The 16256-nt window shown below is 53.7% G+C and overlaps 1 protein-coding gene across 1 annotated transcript in view; it reads right to left on the reverse strand.

Moving 5' to 3' along the window:
- Window positions 1-15425, reverse strand: part of Lama5 (laminin subunit alpha 5) — a 47630-nt gene extending 32205 nt beyond the window's left edge. The window contains exons 1-2 of the mRNA XM_036183821.1: window positions 15066-15425; window positions 11026-11178 (exon numbers count right to left, since the gene is read on the reverse strand). Coding sequence (XP_036039714.1) covers window positions 11026-11178; window positions 15066-15383 — 471 coding nt within the window. The 5' untranslated portion in view covers window positions 15384-15425. The remainder of the gene's footprint in view (window positions 1-11025; window positions 11179-15065) is intronic.
- Between the last annotated feature and the right edge of the window lie 831 nt (window positions 15426-16256).

Consider the following 16256-nt stretch of genomic DNA (forward strand, 5'->3'; position numbering starts at 1 on the left):
ATTATTGGTTGCTTTTGGCCAGATTTACAATCAGAATCAGGAAGGAAAAACCAAGCAAAGATGTGAAAAATGTACATTATGCCAGAAAGGTAGCTTGTTTAAATATAATTAAAGAGATTAGTAACTTTAATTAGAAGTTACATAATTAGCAGCTGGAAAAATAAGAAAGGTCCCTGAAGGCCTTTGATGAAGTGAGGTGACTTCACCAGGCTCTGTGGTATGAAACTGCAAGTTCTTCTGAAAGGCTTTATAAGGAACTCTGCTGCCTACCAGCAGAAGGCTAACTAGGGACACATTCTCACAGATTCAGGCCACTGTAACTATGGTACAAAGGACCCATCTAGTGCTCAGGCTGGTGACAGAGCTTGACAAATCATCTAGATTTGCTGGGGTACAGAATACAAGAGTTATGGGGTCATGGAGGCTTCTACCAATTTTCAAGAAAAGCCCGTCAGGAAACATGATGTGTAAGTCAGGTTCCAAATGAAGCCTAAGCTACAAAAACCCAATATTAGTAATGCTGGGAACTTGGAAGAACTGCAAAGAAAAGCTATGGGCACCAAGTGGCATTGACCCCAGAGAAGCCATGTGGTCTGCAAAAACAAACCATTTGGATGGAGCTACCTGCCTGGTAGAGCTCACATGATGCCACCACGTGCCTTAAATGTTGAGCGTTGCTGGGCGGTGGTGGCACACGCCTTTGATCCCAGCACTTGGGAGGCAGAAGCAGGAGCATCTCTGTGAGTTCGAGGCCAGCCTGGTCTACAGAGTGAGTTCCAGGAAAGGTGCAAAACTACACAGAGAAACCCTGTCTCGAAAAACTAAATGTTGAGCACACAGGATTTAAAGTTTGTCCTTTTGCTTTGGTCCTTTTCCTTCCTTTTAGAGTGGGAATGTCACAGGACATAGGGATGCACACCTTTAATCCCAGCACTTGGGAGGCAGGGGCAGGTGGATCTCTCTGAATTCAAGAACAGCTTGGCCTACAGAGTGAGTTCCAGGACAGTCAGGGCTACACAGTGAGACCTATTTCAAAATAAATGAATGAATGAATGAATGAATGAATGAATGAATGAATGAATGAATAAACTTAGAAGAGGAATGGTGCTGGGCAGCAGTGGTGCACTCGGGAGGCAGAGCCAGGCAGATCTCTGTGAGTTCGAGGCCAGCCGGGGCTACAGAGTGAGTTCCAGGACAAGCTCCAAAGCTACCCAGAGAAACCCTGTCTCAAAAAGAAAAAAACAAAATAAGCAGATAGATAGATAGATAGACAGATAAAAAGAAGAATGGTAATGTCATTTTATTTTATTTTTAAATTTTATTTATTTTTATTTCACATACATTGGTGTTTTGCCATGGGTGTTGGGTCTCAGGAACTGGAGTTACAGACAGTTGTGAGCTGCCATGTGGTTGCTGGGAACTGAACCAGGGTCCTCTGGAAGAGCAGTCAGTGCTCTTAACCACTATGCCATCTCTCCAGACCCGGTAATGTCATTTTATATTGGAAATAACTTCTCAGTCTTACAAACATTAAGAGTCTGCCTTGGGTGGGTGGTAGTGGTGCACACCTTTAATCCCAGCACTTGGGGGGCAGGGGCAGGTGGATCTCAGAGTTTGTGGCCATCCTGGTCTACAGAGCAAGTTCCAGGACAGCCAGGACCATTACACAGAGAAATCCTGTCTCAAAACAAACAAACAAACAAAAAACCAAGCAAACAAACAAAAAGTTTGAGGACAGCCTGGTCTACAGAGTGAGTTCTCAGGCTACACTGAGAAACCCTGTCTTGAAAAACCAAAAAGAATACAGGAAGCCTTGGATTGCATTCCAAGAAAAACACACACCCGAATACTCCTCATGCACTCTTGGGTGAGTTCGATCTCACCTGCTATCTTCATGCCCCAACTCAGCCCACAGTGCTGACAGGCGGGCCTCATGCCCCTTCCCCTATATGCTTCTGGGGCAGCCCATCAGCACCCACTCCAGGTGTGGCCTCTCCTACACTGAGGAAGGGGAGGGAATGGTTTCCACGGCCTTCCCATGAGTCTGAAAGCTAAGAAGAATGCACCCCCACACATCCTGGACACTGGAGGGGACAAAGAACAAAGGGTTTGAGGAACCAGTTGTCGAGATCTGCTCCAAGTGCTGGAGCTAAGGAAGCTAAAGGTGTGAGCAGGCTAGAACCGGCCTGCAAAGGGACAGATCCTTCCTGCCATCTGCTGCTTGTTTCTTACCAACGACAGGTGGAAGTCACCAGGCTAAAGTGTAACCAAGTCTGTAGGGAACCCCATTCCAGGCTGTATCAGTTTGCTTTTTGCCTTGGTGATAAAACTCTGACTTGAAGCAGGAACTGAAACAGAAACCATGGAGGAATGCTGCTTACTGACTTGCTTCCCTCCTGGCTTGCTCAGTTACCTTTCTTAAATAACCTAGGCACCGGGGCTGGAGAGATGGCTCAGAGGTTAAGAGCATCAACCGTTCTTCCAGAGGTCCTGAGTTCAATTCCCTGCACCCACATGGTGGCTCACAACATCTGTAATGAGATCTGGCACCTTCTTCTGTATACACAATAAATAAATAAATATTAAAAAAAAAAACAAAACCCAGGCACTACCCACAGTGGGATAGCCTCTCCCACCATCATTAATTATCAAGAAAAGGTCACACAGACATGCCCACAGGCCAATCTGCTGGAGATAATTCTTCAATTGAGATTTCCTCTTCCCAGATATGTCTAGGTTTGTGTCAACTTGACAAAAAGTAACAGCACAATTGACCCCTTTTCAACATGAAAGCATCACTATTAAACTATCACCTTTCCTTTCCAGCCTTTCTCCATGACCCCTTCAATCCTAGGGTCCCCACAGCTGTACCTTCACCAATGGCCTCTCCTGACCCCTTCGATACCGCAGCTTTCCTGCCAGCAAAACCAGTGAGTACCACATGGGAGACTCTTACATGTTATCAAGTTTGGCTTAAGAAAAAGCCTTGACCTCATGGACCACAGCTGCTGTGTGCTGACCCTGAGAATACTTCCCAGAAGATCTCACCTCAGTTATGCTGCTCTCTTTTTTTAAGATCATGACTGATTTTTAGCTCCAGTCAATGAGCATCGATTGTCCCAGGAAAGCAAAGTTTTCACACCAGAGGGGTTGGTTTCTTGTTAATCACAGTTGATGCTTTGATCCCAGATGACCAGAACCACAGAATTTTTTTTTTTATTTTTTATTTTTTTTTTCCCTGAAACAGGTTTCTCTATGTAACAGCCCTGGCTGTCCTAGAACTCACTTTGTAGACCAGGCTGGCCTTGAACTCACAGAAATACGACTGCCTCTGCCTTCTGGATTCTGGGATTAAAGATGTACTCCACCACTGCCCAGAAGGACCACAGAATCTTTATTTAAAATATCACACAAATTACTCCAACAGAATCTTTGAAGAGCTCTGAAACCTCCACTATCCTCAGGCCTCCACTATCCGCCATGTCTCTCAGCATTCTTACCATTAAAGGTCTCACAACAGCCAGTTAACCTATGAGTCCAAAACTCCAAAATTCTCCACCTTCCTCCCACAAAACAAAGACAAAAAAAACCCACATGGTTAGGTCCATCAGACAATGCCCACTCTCTGGTACGAAGTTCTCTATTTGCTTTTGGTTGCTGTGATAAAAATTAACACAAAGTGGTGACACACGCCTTTAATCCCAGTACTCTGGAAGCAGAGGCAGGTGGATCTCTGTGAGTTCGAGGCTAGCCTGGTCTACAGAGCGAGTTCCAGGACTGTTTCACAGAGAAACCCTGTCTTGCAAAAACAAACAAACAAACAATTAACAGAGAGCAGTTTGAAAGCAGTTTGAGGAGGGAAGGATTTCTTTCATCTTACACTGAAGGAAGCCAAGTCAGAAATTGAAACAGAAGCCAGGGAGGAATGCTTCTTCCTGGCTTGCTTCCCTGGTCTGCCCTACTTTTTTTTTTTTTTTTTTTCAAATGTGCATTGGTGTTTTGCTTGTACATATGTCTGTGTGAGGGTGCTGGATTCCCTGGAATGGGAGTTAGAGATAGTTGTCAGCTGCCATGTGAGTGCTGGGAATTGAACTCAGGTCCTCTGGAAGAGCAGCCAGTGCTCTTAACCTCTGAGCCATCTCTCCAAGCCCCCTCAACCCCCCAGCTACCTTTCTTGAATAACCTGCCTAGGGACAGCACCACCTACAGTAGGCTGGGCCCTTCCACATTAGTCATTAATCAAGAAAATACCTTACAGGCCAATCTGAGGGAGGCAATTCTTCAATTGAGAATCCTTCCCATAGTTGGGCGGTGGTGGCGCATGCCTTTAATCTCAGCATTGGGGAGGCAGAGGCAGGTGGATCTCTGAGTTCAAGGCCAGCCTGGTATACAGAGCTAGTTCCAAGACAGCCAGGGCTACTCTGAGAAACCCTGTCTTGAAGACAGACAGAATGAATGAATGAATATATGTCCTAGAAATGTATACATTAGTTAACGAAAACTAAACAGCACACAGTTTGAGTCATCCTGAAGCCACATGGTACCTCAGGTGGGACCACAGACTTTGGGGCTCTAACCCTGGGGAGATCCAAGCTACCCAGACCCCAAGCAGGCCGTGCACCAGGACCCCCAGACACAAGCTGAGTGTTGTCCTTGCTGGAATAAAGGGTGGGGCCAAGCCCAACCTCTCCCAGGGTAGAGGCAGAGGGCCTATTCATGAGCTGCCAGTACTGAGGTCATTGTCCACTTCCCTATGGGGGTAGGGCAGGGAGATAACCCACCCAGGAGGTATTCTAGCCACTTCAGGGATAAACTTATACTCAGCTTCATGCCTCAGCCTCTTGTGCCCTGTGACCCCAAACTGGAGGTCTAGCAGGTCTGGAACAGACAGAAGGACCCTCATGCCAGGGACAGCAAGAGGGAAACTTAGGCATAACAGACATGGACACTGGCTGCTCCTGGGAGTTGGCAGCCTGGTCCTCTTGAGTCCCTGGGGCCCACCCCCGCCTTTCCCTAGGCCAGACCCCAGGCTGCACCCTTGCTGGAGGCTCTGGCCTTCCCCAGTCAGCTGGCCCTGCATTTTTCCCAGCTGAGAGCACTTTTACAAATACTGATTCCAAGCCGCTGATGAACAGAGTAATGGAACATGGAAACTTCTAGCCCTGGGCTAGGATGCACTTATTCACCCCACCTTCTATCTACCTGTCCAGCTAGGCCTCTATCACATGGTAGCCCTCCGGGGCAGCTGTCCTCAAGGGCTTGCTGGCTGCAAGGAGGGCAGGAAGACTGTGCCCTAGTCCCTTCCAACTGTCTCCCAACCTGGTCCTTGCTCCCAGGACTACAGCAATGCCCGTGGTATGACCCGGGAGGGGCACAGACCCCTGGCTTCAGCCCTTCCCCCACCACGCCTGCTCTGTTCAGCTGCCCAGGCAGCCTGACCTTTCTGCTGCTGCACAGCTCTTTGCAGAGGGAAAAAATGTCTTTTAAAGCAAAAGGCAAACAAAAGCTGCTGGTTATTTTTAAAATTCTTGCTATTTTGAGGCAGGCACGTCTCCAGGGCAGCAGCCGGGGCCAGGCTCTTGGCCACCATACCTCCTTACCCCCTGCCCAGCCAGACCTCAGAGGGCCAAGACTCTAAAAGAGGGGTTATGCCCCATAACCCTGCCTGACAACATGGGCAAAAGTCCCATGAACCAGGCTGGGCATCCAGGGTGGAAGCTTAGGGCAGGCTCTAGATTCAAGGGACCGTGTGGCCCTATGAAGCCGCTTCTCTATCCTAGGGACAGGGCAGTGGGAAAAGGTACACAAACAGGGTCAAATAAGACAACTCCATGATGGTATGAACGTTCCAAAGCCCCACTTGGAAGCCGACACCTGTCTCCTGGATGGGCAGAAGTGATGCCAAGGTAGCCAGCACTAGAGACACCTGGCACAATGGTTCTAAGGAAGGCCATGTGAAAAGCAAGTGGGGTGATCTTGAGTCTGGACATCATACACGCAAGGATGAGAGGGGAGCTGGAGAGGCCTCCCAGGCCCTGGCATGCAGAAGGTAAGCCTCCTGGCTGGCAGCCTCCTAGACTTGGGTACCACTTCATCAAGAAGTGGGCTACAATTGGCACCTCCAGAGAAGGGTCAGTGCTCTGCCCTGGCCCTCTGGGGTCTAGGGAGACCCAGGCTGGGTGCAGGTGGCTGTAACATGTCTTGGGACTAAAGGGACCAACCCACCTTTCTAGAGGAGTGACTCAGCGAGCAGCCTGTGACTCAGCCTGCGCCCTGCAGGAAGGCGGCCCATTGCCAATTCCCGGGGACAGGCCAGGGTCCCAGGCGGTGCTGGGTGGAGGCAGGAAGCCCTTCCTAGCCCCAGGCATCCGGCTAATGCCCTGACCGCTCCCCTTCAGATCAAGCTCCAGGGCACCTGGACCTGCTGAGTCCTCCAAGACCCTGAGTGATCTAATTCAGCCCCCAGTCTCTCTGTCCTCACACAGAAATCTGCTGCCACCACAGAAGGGGCTGTGATGGCATGGCCATGATAGGATCTGCTCAGGCTAACAGCTGGGTAAACAGGCAGAGCTGTTGTTACTTCAACAAACCAGGGAGTCCAAAAACAGGCCATGTGTGGACTCCACCCCAAGAGACAGGGGAACAGAAAAGTCAGGAAGCCACCAGGCAAGCCCACCACTCAAAAACAGAGATAAAAACCAAATGGGGGTACGGTGTGGCTTAGAGGTGTGGTGCCTGCTTAGCATGTATGAGGGCCTGGGCAGACTGCAAAAGAGTCACATAATTCAATGAAAGCATGGGACAGAAGTCAGTATGGTAGCACATGCCTGTAATTTTAGCACTTGGGAAGTCGAGGCAAGGAGTTCAAGGTTGTCCTCAGCTATATTGCAAGTTCAAGGCCAGCCTAAGCTACATGACATACTGTCTCACAAAAATTACAAAAACGGTGCTCAGAGGTTAAGAGCACTGACTGCTCTTCCAGAGGTCCTGAGTTCAATTCCCAGCAACGACATGGTGGCTCACAACCATCTGGTGAGCCTGTTTGGGTTTGAGATCCAGTGCCCTCTTCTGGCCTGCAGTCATACATGCTGTATACGTAATAAATAAATAAATCTTTTTTAAAAAATTACAAAAACGAAAACCATGGTGTACACCCAGAACAGATGACTGCCCAGTCCACAGGTACGTCTCAAGCACCACAGAAAGACTGTAAAGGAACTAGCAGGGGTGAGGGGCCCTGCAGGGAACAGGAGGTTGTCAACTAGGGGGTCTGAGCTAAGCAGATGCCAAACAGCCCCTGCATAGCAACAGGAGTTCCTGGGATGGGCTCATGGACCCTGAACACCCATAGCTGGCCCAAGCTCCCTGTGTCCCCCCCCCCCCCCCATCCCTACCACCCAGCCAGGTCAGGCCAAAAGGTCAGTTAGTAGGGCAGAGGAAGTAAAGTTGATCCCAAGGGGACCCCCCATGGCTGAAACCCAAACAGTTTAGTCTCCACTGAGAGGTACAGTGAGAGTGAGAGGTCAGGCCGTGGAGTTTGTTTAAAAACATAGAAAACAGGAAACCTTTGGGGGCTGCCAAGGCATGGAGGATAGTCAGAGAGGATGGCCTAGGAGTGTACGTCATTTTATTCAGCCTGAGCAAGGGACTGACGTGTGTGGACAGTAGTATGCGGCTGCTGAGTGCCAGTGTGGCCGCAAAGGGACAGCCAGGGTGCTCATAGCCCCTGAGACCTCTTCTGAGCTCGGAGGAGAGAGAAGAGGGAAGAGAAAGGTAGAGGGGAAGAAGTAGGAGGTGGCAGAGGAAGAAGGAAAGGGAGGGAGAGGTGGAAAGAGAAGACATGGAGGGGGAGAAGGGGATAGAGGGAGGACAGGGTGGCAGAGGGTGGCGGTGTGAGCATGAAGCGTGCCAGTGAGAGAGGGAAGAAGGCCCCAGCTCAGGGTTGGTCTGAGAGCCTGCCTGCAGGACCCTACCCATCCTAACCCCTGCGAGTCCAGCTAAAGGGGTCAGGACGGCATGACCCCGCACCTGTCCTGGCCACTGGACTCTGACTTGTAACTTAAGCCAGGCCACAGCTATACTTCCTGCTGCTTCCCTGAACAACCCAACTGGTCTCAGGACATTGGCCATATGGCTGTGTGCCCAGCCAGGCCTGGGGAGCCATGCCAGAAGCTTCGGCCTCATGACCACTAGCAGCCCGAGACTAGCAAGCCTGTCCACAGCCCCCAACACCTGCCAGTCTGAGGCAAGCAAGACAAGGCAGGCCTGCAGGACAGACAGTCAATATGCCACCATGCCGACGGCAGGTAGAAAACCTGTGGTGGAGGCAAGATCCGGTCACACAGACAGACATCCCTAGCCTTATTCGACATTAACCAACATTTTTAGGATTAGGTCCAACTAGCTCAGCCCTCATCCTAAGTGGCCTCAGTGCCCTTATATACTCCTCTGTGCCCTTAGCCTGGCACTTCCAGTGTGTCTTGAAGCTCAAGGCCTCTGGGGCTGGGACCTGAGTAGCCTGCACACTAGCAAGAGAGACAAAGCCCCCATCAGGAAGGAGACTAACACACCTCACCTCCTGGTTTGAGCAGACCTGGTGAGGGGAGCTGATGATACAGGTAGAGAGGAGCTACTGCCAATAGTCCTTGTGGCCAAGTTTGCAGATGAGGGGTAGAAAAACAGACACAGACCAGGGCCAGCCAACTCATCCCCGCCTGCTAAGGGGTTGCCATGAGGCCTGAGCCTGGTTCCCTGGCACCGGGTCTGACTCTGGAAAGAAGATGGGAGCAGCAATCTGGCTACTGCGCTCCAGAAACTTCTAAAGGACCAAGGAGATCTAAGAGCCCCCCATCAACCAACCCTTGGGAAGTCGGGCTAGGATTCTAGAATGGAACCTCTTCCTGGGGACCCTCCCCAACAGTAAATACCCAGATTCTCCTAGGTGTCCAGTCCAGGTGCCCTAGCTACTTTCAGACAGGTGTCATGGGGATTAGCCTTCCAAGCCCAGTGCCAGCCTTGGACCCACACACCAGGGCATAAGATCCAGGGCAGCCCAGAGCCTAGCCCGCCCTCCCCAGGCCTGTACGGCTCTCTGCCAGCCACCCCCACCCCTTCCCAGGGCATCCGCTTTCACCAGAACAAAGGCGGCAAGGCGGCTGGCCAGGCACTTCCTGATGCTTCCTGAAGGAGCCCCAGCCCAGGGCTAGCGCCTTGGAGGACCTCCCAGACCTGTAGCACAGACCCAGGAAGAACTTCCACCATGAAGAGCTGGAGTCAGTCTGCCTGCTCCAGTCCCAGAGCTTCCTCCCCTACCATGGCTGGCAGCCATTGGGCCAGCAGTGACAGGGACTGGAGCAGACAAAGAGAAAGCAGATAGGGAAGGCTGGTGGTGGCCTCTTCTCAAATCCAGCTAGAAAGGGTTTCTTTTCCCTGTGGCATTTTACAGCTGGTAAAACTGAGGCAGAGAGAGACAACATGCTCATGCATGAAGCTCTCTCCCAGCTTGGAACAACCCAAGGTCCAGTGGGCAGATGTGAGAAGGAGGCTAAGAGGTGGCTCCGGGCCCTGGAGGTAGCAGAGTCCACACTTTGTCAGGAAGGCAGTCCACTGCCCTCATCCCCTCCCACACAGCACTTGGGCATAGTGCCCACCTGCTCTGTAGGCAGTCTGGGGTTACCATGGAGACAGGCCCCCTCTCCCTAGCACTACCTCACCCCTGCCTCTTTAGGCCCAGCCAAGCAGGACTGGAAGGAAGGAGGGCATGAGCACCCCCTTGCTGCCGCCAGCAAGTGACAATTCACATACACGGCCTCCCATAGGTGCCCCACTGTTGTGCCAAAGAGGGTGGCTTTGGGTTCAAGGAGCTCCTGAGACCCCCTGGCCCCCAGGGTACAGGAATTCAGATGATGGAAAGAAAGCTGAGAGATAAGGGGAATGGACCGGGTCAAGACCAAACCAGTCAGCACTGGGGCAGCAACCTCCTTCTCTTCTCCCTCCTTCCCCACATTGGCTGCCAGAACACAACTGTGAATTCAGGTTCTGTAAAGTTTTAGACCACTTGCTGAGACCCAGCCTGCTCTCCAGCTGTCTGTCCACAGGAGACCAGGTGGGGAAACAGGTATCAGCTGTTCAGGCCTGTCCCTCAGCCTGGCTCTGGAGACACACCTTACTCCGTCTGCCCCATCTCTCATCCCCCAACACCTAAGGCTGCAGTAGGCACAAAGACCCAGAAGAAGCAGATGCCAACCAGCTGTGCTGCGGCAGGAATGGCAACACAAGCCCCTGGCCTGGAAGGATGGCAAGTCTGTAGGATCCACATGCAGCCTGCCCCAGCCCCAGCTCTACCAAGCCTAGCTCATGCACGCACCCTTACCCTGGTCCCATGGCCACCACTCCTATAAGCCAGAATCCCAATGAACTAGGACACAGATTTGTGAGTGTGACCCAGTCCTGGAGTAACATCAGAGTCCCCAGGCCCTGTTCACCTTGGGGTGGCTTGCTCATCGCCCAGACACAGCCTGATCTACCCTCTTGCTCACAGAGGAGCCTGGAGGCCTATGAGGGTTCAGAGCTGGCAGTCTGGGTTCCGTCGCTGACCCTCTGACTTGAAGGTGGTCACCAGAGCACAGGTATCTCAGGAATGTCCACTTCTACCAGGCTTCCTCCACATTCCTGCACCCCTCCCATCTCCACCAGGAATTCCTGAGAGTAAACACCAGGGCGACTCTGAGGGCACTAGGGCCCTAAAGCAGGTCTGCCATGCCTTCCTGGGCACAGCCAGCACTTCCCCCTACCAACTCTGGTGTGGCCTTTGGTGGCACCCAATTCAGTCCCCACTTTCCATGTGCATCCAGGGACACTGGAAGAACAAAGATGCCCACCACTGGGCCTTTGCCTGGGCTGGCCCTGCTCCCAGCGGCCCTGCCCCAGGCTCTGTCTCCCCGGATGGTGATCTCACCAATCCCATTGTCTTGTGCCCAAGGCAAGCTTTGTGGCCGGAGCTGCACAGACAAAAATGAACTCTACCTGGCCCAGGTCCAGTGTGACGTTGACCTCATTGTACTCCAGGCCACGGGACAGGGGTGGGCTCTGCCACCAGCGCTCTGTGCCATCGATAGCGTTGCTCACAGGGTGTGCCTTGTTGCTGTTGGCAGCTGTACAGATGTCACAGTACTGGCCCTGCAAAGGAGAAGATGGCCAGATGACCAGAAAGATCTAAGCACCCCTTTCCTCCTCTAGAGCCACCATCCTGACATATGAACCCTGGGTCCCACAAAACAGGTCTCTATGGTCAACCTTCCCATCATCTTTCAGTTATTAAATCAACTCAAGAGGTATGGCTCACATTACAGGAAAGCCACTGTTTGAGGAGACACCTGCTTTAGTTGAGAAAAATCAAGGCAAGCCTCCATGGGAAGGCAGCATCAGAGGCCTTTAGGGTAAAGGGAGCTCTGGCAGGGGGCAGGCTATTGGAAAGGATCTGGGATTGATGCAGCCTACAAGCAAAGGAAGTGAGAGCAGGTAAGATACCCTGCACCCTTCCCAGCTACCACTGTCCCTGCTGCAGGTCACTGCAAGGATCCCCACAAAGGGTTGATAGTATGGGATTTTGGGGGGCAGGTATAAGAGTAAGAAAAGGAGATCTCTTAGGAAGAGGGACCATCTGGGAAAGAGGGTTCATGGAGGAGTCAGATGTCCCCCTAACTCCCGGCCTGTGCCTGGAGGTCCCACCCCAGGTGAGTCCAGTACTTCCTAGACTGGGTCTCCAGACACAAGAGTTAAGCTGTCTGCAGCTTGTGGGAGCCCCTGATCAAATGCAAGGTATGTGGGCAATGGCAGGAGAGGCCTGGGGCTTCAACTGCCATTTCTGAGCTCTGGGACAAAGGAAGTCAAGATGTCCTGGGAGCTTCAGTGTTCCCATCTGCAGGGTAGGGCCTGGTAGTGCTTCGATCACAGCCTAGCCACCTTCTGGAGCTGTTCCTGGTGGGGGAGGGGAGGGCCATGGCTCCAGGCCAGGAGAGTTCCCCCCCCCCCCAGACTCCACAGGGAAACCAAACCTGTCCTACACAAAAACAGCCCTGGAGACTCACCCTGATGGAGGCCTAGAAAGTGACTCCACTCACCTCAGACTGAGCATGGGGTACAGGACTTTTTTCCAAAGACGCTTCTTTTTTCCAAAGACGCTTGCCCCAATTAGGAGGTCTCAGTGGTAAGAGAGCCTCTAGCCCCCACTGGCACAGAGTAGACTTTGCCTCCCTGGAAGTCCAGCTAGCTCCATACTTCCATTTGGTTTGCTCATTCCTAAGAACCCCAGGTGTTGATATCTGGGGAGCTCCTGCCTGGCAGCCTGTAGGGGCCTGGGTGCTTGCTATTCTGATCTTGGTTTAGATGCCTGCCCCGGGCATTGTCCTGGACCACCCAAGAAGCTGGCCTGCCCCCTGCCAGGCATTGCCTGCTCTATTTATCCCACCACATCAACTATCCTATCCGGACAGTCCCACTGGGGCCCGGAGAGCTCTTTGGTGTTGGACACACCTTTGTGCTCCACCACCCACAGATCCACAGAGGAGCCAGGACTATGGTGAACCTAAAGAGGCCTGTCTGTCAAGCCTCACTGCTGATCCCCTAACTGCTCTCAGAGCCACAGAATGGACAGAGCAGGGGCCCAAGAGGTTCACTGACAGGACCCTGACCCCATGGGTGCCAAGCAGGGTCAAGTGGGCAGGCCTCTAAGGAGGCTTCTTGTGGTCCACACCACGTGGAACATGACCATACCATCCCCAGAAGTCAGGCCCAGGCTCAAGGATGCAGGTAGGTCTCCAGTTTCCCAGGAGTCCAGGGAAGCCAGTGGTGTGTACCCCCTTCCAGGGAAGCCAGTGTGTGCCCTCTTCCAGCCAACAGAGGAGGTCTTGAGAGTTAGGAAACTAACTCCAATCAGCTATTCACTGAGCAGCAAGCCACAAACACCCTTGGTGGCCTGGATTTCCCCACTGACCTCTGGCTTACAGCAGACAGGGCTGGGAAACCAGGCTTCCTCCACCCCTCTGCTGCAGAGGGTCCTGCCAGGAACAGAACTAGGAAACATTGGGGCTGATTAGGAGTTTCCCTTCCAATGAGTCACCAATTGCCCTGAGTGGATCCCAGCAGAGTTCTTCTGATGCCCACCTAACACTGAGAGGGCAGGAGTGCCAACCCACGGTCCACCTTGTCCAGAGGCCCTATGGGACTCGCACAGGCTCCTCTCTGAGATGCCCAGTCCCTCTTCTGTTGCCGTGAAGGGTCCCTGGCTCCTTGGGGCCATGCTGTGAGGTTGGGTTCTTGCGTTCCATGTCTAACCCCTTAGATAGTGGGACCTTGGCAAAGCAGTTGTTACCTTCTACTCTCTCACCAAGGAGATACAACAGAGAAGGGCTTGACCTCTGACCACCTGGCGGGACCTTTTTTGTTTTGTTTTGTTTTCTGGTTTTTCGAGACAGGGTTTCTCTGTAGCTTTGGAGCCTGGCCTGGACTAGCTCTGTAGACCAGGCTGGCCTCGAACTCACAGAGATCCACCTGCCTCTGCCTCCCGAGTGCTGGGATTACAGGTATGCGCCACCACCGCCCGGCTCCTGGCTGGACCTTTATCATTCACTATAAGGAGTAATAACAGTTGTGCAGGGACAGAACCCATCCAAGCCAGTAACCCTCTGAGAAAGCCTGTGCACAAGTAGAGCAGGGAATGAATGGTCTAGGGTGTGGACATGGACTTGACTTCCCTTCCCAGGGACTAACAAATTACTAGGTAAGCAGTGAGGAGCCCTGGGAGCCCAGCCAGCCTCTCTGGGTCAAGTCTGAAGGTTCCTATTGGGCCCCTTCCTGAGACCTAGCTCCCTGACACTATACACAGCGAACCACAGGCAAAGAGGCACCCTACTTCCAACTGCTCACTTCAGATGGGTCCTGCTCTGACTTAAACGGCTTCAAAAACAGGTGTGTGTAACTTTCCAGGCCTCAGTTGCCCTGTCTCTGATGGCCCACACATGTTCTTACCCTCAGACCGCTAAGAAACCAGAGGGAGGATGGGAGGAGCCTGGCCCTTCCCAACTCCTTCCTCCCCACTGGAGGGCCCAAGAAGGCTAAGTGGGCAGGCAAGGAGGGTGATAGCCAGGTAAGCAGTAAACAGAACTAAGCTCCTTCACGTCTCCCCTTTCTCCACCCCGACGAATCCATTTTCACCTACTTTCCCCTCCTCAGCCTCCTTCCAGGAAGGTGGAAGCAGGTCCCTGGAAGGTAGCTAAAGTTATTAGGCCCTTACGGCTCCCAACTCTCCCTACTCCCTAACATGAGGTCCTGCAACTGGACTACTTAGCCCACCTGCTGGCTCAGCATGAAAGACAAGCGTCCTGAGAGTCTTTAGGTACAGAATCGTATCTCCTGGGAGACTGAAGCCCATGGACTAACACCTGCTGGGCAGGGCAGGTGTTCCCGCTCAGTTAAAACGTTGCCCGCCTGCGCTCTCCCACCTCCCTCCGGAGTTCCCAGATCCCAGACAGAGAAGTTTCAACTCTTGGCTGGGACAGTGAGACCCAACACCAGCAGAAAGGGCGCCGGTACAGCTTCCGCGCTCATTCCGTCCTCATCCGGGAGGCCAACAGGTTCCAGCCTGTCCCGGGGGAAGAAGGAGCTCCCGCCCCCTCCTCACAGTCAGCGGGCACCCAGGCCAAGTCCCGCCCACGCAGGGATCGCGGACTTAGGGCCGCCAGAGACTGATCACCGGTCCCCTCCTGCCTAGGAACCCCACTCCCGAGCTTCACCGGCCCCTGGGGCCCTTGGTCCGCGACCCGGACACTTCATTGGCTCTTCCAGAGGCACATGCAGTTTCTGCACGAGTTTTGGTGGCTGCGTTGGGATCCCTCTTGGCCCATCAAAACATGGGACCAGGGAGTCCTGATGGGAGAGTCGGTACATAAGACCCCCACAACCTCACCACCACCACCCTGACTCAGGGAGCCTCTAGGAGTCGGCTGGGTTCAAGTAGGAACACCGCAGGATGGTGTGTGTAACCAACTCCTCCGCCCGGCGCTCACCTGGATGGTCTGGTTGGGATCTCCGCCGGCCACCGGACCTCCAACCAGCTTACAGTAGAGGTCCTCGGTGGGGCGTGAGGCACTGCGCGTCGGGGCCTCCTCGCCGCAGGTCGCGGACGCGGTGATGCGGGCGCCCTCCGCCAGGTTGAAGTAGGGCGGGTGCAGGCTGAAGCCATCGCCCCCGGGAGTCCGCGCCTCGCCTGGCAGCACCAGCCCAGCCAGCAGCAGCAGCAGCAGCGGCGGCGGCGGCGCGGGGCTCCGGGGGCCACAGGCGCGCGGTGCGCTCCCGGCGCACAGCCGCCCTCCGCGCTTCGCCATCTTCCTGCTGGGGGCAGCGGCTCTAGGGACAGCGCGCGCCGCAGGAGCCTAGCAAGTCTAGTTTGGGGCGGCCGGCCCGGCTGACTCCGCCTGTGCGAGGACGTCAGGCCCCGCCTCGGCCCGCCCTGGCGCCCGAGCCTTGTGCCCCGGGGAGGGGGTTGGGGAAGGGCACAAGGGAGGGGGCGGCCTGGGGACCTTAACCCTTCGGAACCCGGCCGGACCAGCGTCCCCGAAGGGGCACCTGCTGGCCCCCGGCCAGGCCGTGGGAACTTGGCGCTACTGAGCCTTTCCTCTACCCCAGGTCCAGGCGTCGATCCTTAGGGAGACCCCGCTGCCTTTTCCCTGGATGCTCGAGACCCTAGCAAGCCGGGCCTGCCTCTACCCGCCCAGAAGCTCCCCTTTTTGTTTCCCTGACTTCAAACAGGTCTCAGCCACCTGGCGCCTCCCGGTTGCCCTATCCTGTTACTCTCTTCCTTCCCTGTTGGCGTTTGTATAAACTGTGTGTGGCCATGGGTGGGGGCCCAGAGGGGATACGATCTGCAAATGGTCGGGAAAAGACCAGAAGGAGGGGACCCCCTGCTTCCTCCATTGTTAGGGCAGATTTAGCCCTGTCTAGCCGTATCGGCTTAAAAATCCTCTGCAATAAGGGATCGATCAGGACAGAAGCAAATGAATGACACAGGTGCCCACCCATGGGACATTTCCAAGGATGCTCATCGCCCTGTAGGTACCAGTCTGATAGGACTCTGGTTACACATCTCTTAAGCAAGCCTCTAGCTCCTGTGTTTCTGGGGTACAGTGGGTTCCAGATGACCAGCCAGGCTGAGTTTGTGCTACCAAGCATTGAAGGTCCTAGAGGTCGAGCTAAGATGA

The sequence above is a fragment of the Onychomys torridus genome, chromosome 4 (genome assembly GCF_903995425.1).
Source record: "Onychomys torridus chromosome 4, mOncTor1.1, whole genome shotgun sequence".
Lineage (NCBI taxonomy): Eukaryota > Metazoa > Chordata > Mammalia > Rodentia > Cricetidae > Onychomys > Onychomys torridus.